The sequence below is a fragment of the Dermacentor silvarum genome, chromosome 3 (assembly GCF_013339745.2).
Source record: "Dermacentor silvarum isolate Dsil-2018 chromosome 3, BIME_Dsil_1.4, whole genome shotgun sequence".
Classification (NCBI taxonomy): Eukaryota; Metazoa; Arthropoda; class Arachnida; order Ixodida; family Ixodidae; genus Dermacentor; species Dermacentor silvarum.
In genome coordinates, this window is record NC_051156.1 from 143903184 (window position 1) to 143913709 (window position 10526).

The following is a 10526-nucleotide window of genomic DNA, read 5'->3' on the forward strand; positions in this document are numbered from 1 at the left end:
GTAGCATCGGGACGATGCTTTTTAAGGGGAGGGTATTGACACGTATACATGTTTATCTTTCACCGGTGGCCGCTTTCCACCGGCTAACAAATGTTAAACGTTATCACTCGGCGCAGGATGCGCCTGTATCGGAAGTTTCTAGAACGTTATCGATGCTTCTTTTCGTTGCCTGTTTTCACCGACGCTTATGTTATCTGATTGTGTGACCGACGTGAATTGTCTAGAACTTTCTGGAAGACACGCGGGCATCAGTGATTAATCTGGAACCTTCGATGACTCAGGTATAAAAGCCGACGCGTCTCGCCGCTGATCAGATTTTCGACGATCGCCGACTGTGTTCGCCGCTATCGTTATGCTTTGAGTGTAGCTTGCTTTTGTGGGCACAGGTTCGCCCAATAAACAACCAGTTTCGTCATACACAGTTTTGCGACTGTTTTCTCTACCGTCGCTACTACGTGACAATATTGAAATTGCAACTGTCTGCTAATGTAACTAATGTTTAAGATACACAATGCATTTTAATAATTACAGAATAAATTAGTAATTAAAACAGTATTTATGATCTACACTGGCACAAATAATGTGCCACAAGAAAAGATAAGAACAACTTAATTATCTCAGCAGCTCTGCATTTAAAGTAAGTGCAACAAAATTTTGAGCACTGCAAAAAACTACCTTCAGATAGTGTAGATATAGAGCCACCCTCTGTGCAACATCGTGCATTTGAAATACGAGTGGAGGCATTACGAAAGGCAAGTACACATAGACGTTTTTCGATACCAAAACTAAAGGAAACGCCACCATTACTGCTCAGTGTAAGCGACGCTTGACTCGGAATGTGTGACACCATGGCACGGTCTCCAAGATTACGTTGTGCCCGTGTCCTGCCTGTGGTGCACTAAAAAATCTCTGAGGCAATGTGTTCGGACTCATATCCTCTAACCACCAGGTACATGTGTCATCTGCTTAGGTACCATGCACCACATAATGACTTCTAATAAAAAATTTGAAAATTACCAGCCCTGCAGCTTTGCCAAAATTGCTTCGGCAGTACATAATACAAATTCATTACCAATTTAACCATAGAAGTTTTGTTGCTGCTGGCCTTTAAGAGTAAATTCCAAGTTTACTGAAACATCTGACCGGGATAATGTAAGGACTCCAATTATTTTCAACAACAAGCTTCGTCAGAGGTCCGGGCGGAACTTCAACTACATTATCACCATGATCGGCTTGTCACGAGTGGGGGATAAGAATCGAATAAAACAAAAAGAACCCTTACATCACACTGGCCCAGGTGCACAAAGCATTTCATACGAAATCGAAGAGACTGCAGTATCGTGAAAATGGTGCTGGACCCAAATGCATAATCTCTGCTCAAACATCTAATAACATGCAAGCATGAGCAACCGAAGTGACATTGTTGGTTAACCCCCTGCATGCATTTACCCATCTCCATTTACGAATGTGTGCGCGCGCCTGCCGCGCTGTCTCACCTTCTCGAGTAGCATGACCGCGGTCCCGTGGGCGAGCAGCGGCCGGAGTTGGGTCCACGCATCATCCATGCCCAGCCGAGCAAGTGTCCGGCGCAAGTGCGTGGCCTTGCCGCCGCCCCTGGGGACCTCCAGCGGGAGGGGCCTCACGTGTGCAGAGCCTTGAGGAAAGCCCGAATGGATGATGCAGCTGTCGGGCCGGATCCTCGCAGCCACAGGCCCGCCTATCACCACGTGGCCCTCGATGTCGACAATGCCATGCAGGACACGCAGCTGCGCGCGCCCTGTGAGCCGCACCGCGGCTGGGTGCCGAATCACAACGACCACACGATCCGCTGCCATGAACACCCTGCACATGCCACACCAATTGTCGACGGTCACTGGCTCACTGAACCGAAATGAGTTCATTACTCCAGCATTAAAAGGCAAAGCTTTCTTTGTAAAGCAGCACGGGCATTGATGGTACATTAGTTGGACTGTAGAGAAGAGGAGGACAGCGGAAAGCAGGCTGTGAGAGGAGTGAGGTTGAGAGGAGGAGGGTATGTGTAAGGCACAGTGCAAGCTGATTCGTTGCGTCAGTGATGATATCATCCCTGCCACGACGAAGTGCACACCTACACTCGGTCTTTACCTTAATTTTAATTAAATTCGGGGGTTTTACGTACCAAAACCACAATCTGATTATGAGGCACGCCGGAGTGGGGGATAGCAGATTAATTTTGACCACCTGGGGTTCTTTAACGTACACCCAATGTACAAAACATGGGCATTTTTGCATTTTGCCTCATCGAAATGTGGCCTCCGTGGCCAGAATTTGATCCCGCGCCCCCGGGCTTAGCAGCGTAACGCCATAGCTACTACGCCATCACGGCGGGTCACTTGGCCTTTCATCCCTGCTTTAGGTTGGTGTGTTGTGTAACGCTACAGAGACGGCTCCAAATGAAGGGGCCTGTCGATAAGTGAAAAGTGATGTAGCACGAGAAGCTGCTTTAGCCAACAGAGGTGACACTCGACGCTGGTGGGAGGAGGCCAAGCCAGTCAAACAGTGAGAAGCTTGATGAACAACTTCAATGGCTTCTGTACAGTTTTCATTTAAGTCATAAAATGTAATGTGTGAAAAATCTGTATAGGAAAGCTGCAGAGTGTGCCATCCCGTATATGTGCTGGTGCTGCATGCCATCATATTCAGTGCAGGGGAGCAAAAAAAAAAGAGAGAGAAAGAAACAAAACAACAAAACAAAAAAATCTGGAAACCCCACTGCTATGAATTTTCTTAGAAGGCAAGACTATTGCACCTGGTCAAGCTTTCAAAAATTACTTGGCAATTATTACAGTTCAAAACAGCGAACAGCAAAATAGAAAATGGTCATTTGCTTCTTTTGCCTGCCCTATGTATCACCATGGACCTTTGTTTACAAATGTGCAGCTTGCCTATAGAATATGCACTCTGTTGCACTCTGACATCCTTGTACTCATTACGCATTGTGCGCTTGCTGAAAACGGCATTGCCATGCTACCGCAGCAATAACGGTGGCAGTTCCCACATAGGAAGCTGTATTTTTTTAGCTGGGTCCCCCCAAGGCAAATTCTGTAAAACTGTATGGTATAAAACAATAAATATGCAAATGATAATGAAAGATTTAAAAAAAGTTTCATATGCCATGGCTGTGGATAAAGAAGGATGAAGAAGCAAAGGTAACTAAGTGCTGAGCTGAGCCTTCTGGCATGCCAGGGTACAGAACATACAGAAAGGTGCCCCCATACCCCACCCCCCCTTTAGAAGAAAAAAAAAATACAAAAAAGAAAAAAAAAAACAGAGGTGAACGTAATGATAGCAAGAAGCTGCAAGTCTCACAAATGCATGTATAATGATGCAAATGTTTTGCTTTAAACAAGATTCTGCAAATGCATGCATCAAATTGTGCTCTTCATCAATTCCAGCTTTAAAAACAAAACATAATTTTTTGAATTGTTTTGCATTTCACAGAGGCTTATCATTAATGAAGCAGAAAAAGAAAGAAAGAAAAAAGGATCTATACAATGTTCATTAGCAAAAGAACACTTGTGAGTGTTATGCAGTAAAAATTTCCCCGTATTCGTGAGCAGTCTCTCTCTCTCTCTCTTTTTTTTTCTATATTTGGCCAAAGACAAATTAGTATAGAAGGAATTAACTTTCTTACAGCCATGCACTCTTAATTTAGGAATGAGAAGGGCAAAAGCTCGAAGCTGGATTTGATGAGAAAGGTCGTCTGCCCTTTCCGCTACACCATCACCAGCCTTGTTGCATAGGCCACCTCAGCATTCCAAACTTCATCCTCGCAGAATGGCGAATAAAAACATAGCTTTGCCCGCCAACATCACTACGGACTGAGCTATGCTCCTGAGGCAATCAATGGGCACCTATACTCACGGATGACTTTCTGTAGCAATTTCTGTAGCAAGCATTTCTGTAACAGGGGGCAGAGCTTAAACACACGTGTTACTACACCAAGTAGTCCGGCAGCATTTGACAGCATTTCCAGTTTTCTGGAACAAATACTGAATGAGCATAGTTTCCACGTACGAAAGGTTTCACATCTGCCCAACCCCCCCCCCGAAAGAGAAAATCAGAAAAATTACCAAATTGAACACTCTGTGGCATATTTTGTCGTATTCCGCATTTGTATATAAGATGTATACATTTTCTTCTCCGCAGCTTATGCTAACGCAGACAAAAATGTGGGACTTCTTTCAGGACTGCTCTTGCTTATGTGCGGTTCGCTTCTGTAGCTTTCTATTCATTGCCACAGAAAGATGTCCGTTAGTATAAGAGCCCGATATGCATAGCCAGCTTGCGTAACACTCCCGGCTAGCAGTTTTTGTGAGGGCTTGATATGCTAACCAGACCTTAAGGGTGGCCTCTGTGCTTGTATTTAGAAGTGCTTAGCAAGCAATCCTGTAGCGGATGAAAATGATGTGCGCACCTCAAAGAAGTTGTTTCTGAGAAGATAGTGCCATTATTTGAGGTGCAAACAAAATGCCGCTGTCCACAGTGACAGTCTGCTGTTATCCCAGTAAATGAGCACAAAGGCAGATGAACTGTTGAACTTTGCTGATTTCTTTTTTGATTTTTCTTGCGCAGGTTTTACATACAGTTCAACTTCATTATAACAACATTTCATTTGGCAGGAAAATACCTTCATTATAACCAATATTCATTATAAACATACATTCGTAACACACTGATACCAATGAGATATGTTTTATATTTACTCTGCTATATTCGATAATTTGTTATATCTGTTAATTGTTACATTTAGGTTCGACTGTATTATGTAACACAGAATTTGTTTTAATTCATCTTTGTACAAGAAAGTGTAATCTACTGGCCATTGACAATGTGCAGAATTTGTGAGCATAAACTGCTGCTCAAGTGCAAAAAAATCCTCCCATCTACATAACAAGCTAGTAAGCTGCTATGCTGGTTCAAGAAATATGTTAGAGTTTACTAATAAAGGCCAGAAAACCGTAAAGCCAATAAAACAGATAGCTGTCTGTATGTACCAGGTGCTCACCTGAAAGTATTGTTGTTTCTGTTGTCTTCCTCGCTGTTCACCTGAAGAGGAAAACTTCAGATTGAGGCACTTGTTTTTCTTTTTATGACTTGGATAAGCTGTTGCTATGACAGTCACAAAAACTGCACTAATGATTCAGTTCATGGCATGCTAAAAAAAAAAAATATTCAGCTGAGTTAGAAGAATAGAAAATTTACCTATAAGTGTCATCGTTTTCTGTGTGCCAAAAGATGACTTTGTTGCACAGAAAATTGCCACTAAAGGTCCCACTACTGTGCCTCACTTTGGATCGGCCGTGCCGGAATGGACAAGTTGATGTAATCCCCACATGAACTCCCTTGCTGTCGCTCTCTGTGATTCTGCCAGTGCTAAGATCACATGACAGGTACCATAGTCTAAGACAGGTGGCACCCCTGCGATTTTCCATTTTTGTCATTTTCTCGCTAACAAAAGCTCCATTCTCTCTAAGAATGACAATTTCGTTATTACAGATGCCTAATCATTCAACCTAGATCAGCCGAATATTTTCCTTTAGTGTCCCTTAAATAGGTACACCAATGCTCTGACAGCGTGCTAATCCTACCAGACAAGCCCATTTTTAAAGCCAGTCAGGAAAAAGAATAGTTAGAGAGCCACTGGAAACTGACCCAAAGTGCGATCGTTAAAGTGGCAGTAGTCCTCCATTTGAATTATGCAACATGTTTATACAACTTGTTGCTATGATTACCTTGTTGCTACAGTAACCTAATGTGTAGCTAGAATCTAAGCAGGGAAGTAACATCTACTGTTAAAGTGGCACTGAGATTTTGCTCCTGCTGTCCACTTAGTTTTATTTTTTGAAATGGCTTTTAATTAAACCAATATGTCTGAAATATAGTTATTGTGTCCATCTTGCTTACTGTAGTGTAACAGCACTGTTCACAAAATGCATGCATGCATATGTTTGAATTTATTAAAATCACAATTATGTAATGCACTGTAATCAGGCAATGCACTGAAATCCTGTAACGTTGGTACATCTTTAGAATCACTTGTGTGAGATCACTTGCTGATAGTATTAAATGCAACACCCATTTTTGTGGTAATGGTGATATTTAGTTAAAAGAAATGCACTCGCATACAGACCCCCCCATGCACTGACCTGCTCATCAACGCTACCTTCTTGGCTGCCATCTTCGTAATCCTGCAGCAAATTTTGCGATTGCAGCAGCAGTCTGTGCACTTCCCTCTGACTGCACACATCCGCATTGTCACTTTCGCAAGACGTGGAGCTGTCGCCGCTGCCAGGCACATCCTCGTCACTAGACGCACCCTCCAGAGCGGCGTCCTCACTGTCACCATCGCTGTTGCTACTGTCGTCACCTCCCTCCGATGATTCGTACTCTTCGAATGCAGGCTGAATCGATCTGGCGACAGGCGTCCTGCGCCGTTCCTTTCGTTTCTCCTGCCGAGACAAACCATCACTCCATTCTTGACCATCTTCCGAAACGTCCCGGCCTTCTTCGAAATCCCCATCCATGGTGGTTTTCTCTCCAGACTCCCCTCCGCTCGCTGTTGGGAACAGGCTGCCCTGCCTTGCTGCACGTGCTGAAACGCTGGCATTGGATCTGGATGTCACCGACAGGGTGCCAACGGCGCTCGGCTCCATCGGTGTTACAGTCCATGGATGTGGGTCACGTAATGGCTTGACTACCCGACCGGCTTGCAATGCTCGCCTGAGTCGGGGCATCAGCTTCCGGCTAAGCATCTTTCTTCGCCGCCGCTGCTGCGGGATCTTCCTCTGTGCAGGTGCCCGCATTTGACTACCTGCAGCTGGCAAAAGAAAACAGCCCTTGTTACGAGTGGGTTCTTCGATTAGTGGCAACAGTCTCTTGTTTACTATTTTGCGATTCAAAGAAGTGACTCTCATGCTGAAACGAATTTTTAAAAATCCTAAGTAATCTGCAATGCGTAATCTGTCGTCGTTACTATCCATTAAACAGAAGGGTTTTGAGCAGGAGCATGGTGCACAATCCGCTCTAAGAATGTCGTCATTTTCACCTGAAGTGAATTATCACTCGGCGAATCTACACGCGGAATACGACGCTGGTGGCGTGTACTGAGATAAAAAACGTCAATAATTCTCGAAGCGCCAAATTTCATGAGCTCCACGGTAGACACCAACAAGCCGTGAGCACGGTCACAGAGGATATGCGGTTCAAAGGATGCCGAGGTAAGGCAGTAATTCGGGCTAGTTGGTCATGTCACACTGTAACTTACGATGAATAGCGCGAAGCATAAGGGACAAGAAAAAATAACCAACTCGCCCGACATTCTGTACATACTGGGAATCTGAGTAGCGCTGTTATAATTACAAGGACAGAGCACTGTGTGTTGTATTTTTAAGTGCGCTTTAGTCATTTAAGCGCTACTCCAGGGCTGAATTCATAAAGCTCTTCGTTCGTTAGTTCGCTTTCACTAACAATCGGGATTGGCTGGCTAGCATGCAGGGACGGCTGGAATTTTCTCTTTCGAACAATTGTAGTGAAATAGCCTTTTGTGACAGGATGCCGAGGTCTTCTGTCGAGTCCATCAAGCACAAGGCGTATAAAACATGCTCTGTCCATGCGCACTTTACTTTCCCTCCGGCTTTCACGACTAGGAAGCATGCTTCTCCAACTTCGCATGTTCCCTGACGTCCCACGAACGCTTACGTCGTTAAAAAACTCACCGGCAAACCCCGTTGCTGTTGCTTACTAAATCTACAAAGGTCAACTTTGAGATGCGTTGCCGCGCTCAAGTGTGATTCTCTTCCTTTTTACGCTACTTTCACACTTTACTTTCACAAGTTGCTTCTCGCCGCGCTCGCCGCCATGCCGCAACGCGTGATGACAGCATCGATGAGACCGAGAAGGAAACCATGCAAACCTAGCCGAACAGATAGAAAGTGTTGTTTGTATGGATATTAAAAACAACATGAAACCTTTATTTCATCTGACGTAATTGAAGCAACCTTTATCCAGCAGGATTATTAGCTGCAGAACACTATACACCGTAGCTTGAAACTGCATTTGTGAAGTGGCAACGCTGAACTAAGATACAAATAAAAACGACAAGCACAAATAGCAGCAGAAGACGAATGCTTGCGCCCGTGTTTGTGCGCTCCGTCGAAAGATTCTGAGCTTCCTTATCGGGGAGCCGATGTCGCAGCTGCGCGTAGCGCTCCGTCTACGCGTCTGAAAGCCGTAAGTTTGTCCCCGGTTATCTCCCGCATCGCCCGCGGTTTTCGCGCGAAAGCAACCGAGCTGTGTCGAGACGCAGCCAGCGTACGCGGTTGGAGCGGTTTCGGTTTTGGCGCCAGCGCAACGGGTTTTCGCGGCTGTGTCCTAGAATGTGGATACGCGTAATATTTCGGAGTGCTACAAGCTTTCAGCTGGTCTAGTTGTCATTTGCAACCGACCGTCGCGGTCCAACGCAACTGGCCTTCTAAAATCATGTCGTCCGCGCTCCAGCTACGTCGACGCGCACGCGTCAAGTTGTGGCCTGCGCGTCTGAAGCCGATTTTATTTTATTAATTTATGCTTTTTTTAGCGCACTGGCAACTGGAACAGCTTCGTTGCTTGCATTAAGAGATGAGACAGGTTTTTAAAACTTATGTCCATTAATGCGCAGCGCGAGCCTCTCCATATTTTTTTTTTTTTTTTTTTTTTTCACTGCATGCGCTCGATCGTCAAGATCAGCGAAGTGGTGCAAAATAATTTAATTACAGGAACAAAGGGATCGATGCATCCCTAGGATTCAGATAGACGATGCAGCGTAGTCCCGTTTTCCCTCGAAGTCGCGCGCGATGACACGTGTATTGTTTCTCGCGCGCTAATTTGAGGCTGCATTAATTATAATTATGCATAAATTGATCCGCAACGTCGTTCTGCGCATGGACACGTCTCATTTACATGAATGGTGCTTTTATTCTGTAGCGCTTAGTTATATTTTTTATTAGTCTAACCACCTTTCCGTCTATAATTATGTAACTTATTAGGCGTGTGAGGACAAAAATATTAGACTTTCCATGCCATGCGATATGACAAATGAAGAAGCTTACACAGATTTTGTAATGGCTTTCGGAAGCACATATTTGCCATCTTGCAGAGTGTACCTTCCATGCAATACTGATACCACAGATGTGTAGGGTTGGGAAAAAATATACGCGTCAATAAGCCATGTCCCGAACAAATTGATCTTGAGGAAAATGAAAGTGCGAAGAGATCTGAAGGGCACAAAAAAATGGTGAGGAGGCAGGGCAGAAGTGCCCATCTCATTAATTTTCCCGTCTACTCAGCTAGCACAAAAGATTTACAAGGCTATACTTAATTCGATCTGTACTGATTCACTAGCTAAGACGCACATTTTAAAAACACTCCATAAAAGGTCCATTTAGAGGGTAAAAATCTGTCCTGTATCTCAACTGATGTTCAGTGGGCACATGATTACTCCAAGGAGTTCTGGAATCCTTAAAGTAGGTTAGAGAAATCCTGCCTTGATTAGGGACATGAAATCCACATACTCTATCAAGTAATCTATCATTATAGGCATATGAATGGATATAAAGATTTTAGGCAGATTTGTGTATCTGCTCTTATGCTGTTCTACCCTTTCCTGCTCTTGCTCATGCTCTGCTTTTCTTTTTTTTTTTTTTTTTGTCTCTTCATCTCAGCCTACACGTCTCAGCTTGCAGAATGCAGGTTCACTTAATACAGAAATGACAGATACAGCAACATCAACAAATTTTATTGGAAAGGTTCAAGTGATCTGAATGTTTAAGCACAAATAATATACATGGGCAATACTTGTAGTGCAATATTTGACAAAAGAGACAACACTTTACAGAAGAAGAACACAATCAAAATCAATTTGAAATGTTAAGATAGGAGCACCTGGTTATTATCTGTACGTACATTATTTGTCAAAAGTATACGAAGTATACTATGTTGCCTGTCATCGCCAGGCTGACTACAGGCTGACTACAGGTTGTTTAAGGGAGTTCCTGTGGTATGCCAACAGTCCGAGGGAAAATAACTCTCGTATTCGCCGTATGGATGGCTGGAGGGTCAAGGGTGCCGCAGAAACAGCACCACACAGCTCAACAACATGTACAGTGAAGGCACAGTGTAGCCCGTATATTTTTGCATAAGACTGTATCTGCAAATTGGGCCCAATGATTCGTGAAGAACCCTGGTTACCCTATGGTTACCTCGCTTCTGGCATGCAACTGACACACGCACAAGCAGTGCTACTCTGGTTGTCAGTTCACATGCATGCACTTTTCTGCATCCATGTTCTTCTCGGCACGCCCCAACGTAGAGTTATCGGACACTTTACTTCAAGTTGCAGAAACAAGGTGCTACACACGCACATCCAACAGCACTGATGAATGCAACAAGACAACGGTGAACAAAACAGATTCCATCATACTCTCGATTTCATCCAACGGCACTTATGT

The 10526-nt window shown here is 44.2% G+C and overlaps 1 protein-coding gene across 2 annotated transcripts; it reads right to left on the minus strand.

Moving 5' to 3' along the window:
• Positions 1-1430: 1430 nt before the first annotated feature.
• Positions 1431-7889, minus strand: LOC119444831 (uncharacterized). 2 transcript variants are annotated; one of them, XM_037709173.2, is made up of 4 exons: positions 7758-7889; positions 6189-6859; positions 5048-5088; positions 1431-1842 (listed from the first exon to the last, which is right to left on the minus strand). In XM_037709173.2, the coding sequence occupies exons 2-4, from the start codon at positions 6843-6845 to the stop codon at positions 1446-1448; spliced, it is 1095 nt and encodes a 364-aa protein (XP_037565101.2). In that variant the 5' UTR covers positions 6846-6859; positions 7758-7889; the 3' UTR covers positions 1431-1445. The 2 variants fall into 2 exon arrangements, with proteins under 2 accessions (XP_037565101.2, XP_049519646.1); XM_049663689.1 differs by having other exon boundaries at positions 6189-6853; positions 7758-7883.
• Positions 7890-10526: the final 2637 nt, after the last annotated feature.

What these genes read in the sequence shown, in the direction of transcription:
- LOC119444831 (XM_037709173.2), bottom strand. Translation starts at nt 6,845, where the DNA reads ATGCGGGCACCTGCACAGAGGAAGATCCCGCAGCAGCGGCGGCGAAGA. An exon ending in AAGGTAGCGTTGATGAGCAG is followed by an intron (nt 5,089 to 6,188) that starts GTCAGTGCATGG and finishes TTTCCTCTTCAG; the next exon opens with GTGAACAGCGAGGAAGACAA. An exon ending in AGAAACAACAATACTTTCAG is followed by an intron (nt 1,843 to 5,047) that starts GTGAGCACCTGG and finishes TGGCATGTGCAG; the next exon opens with GGTGTTCATGGCAGCGGATC.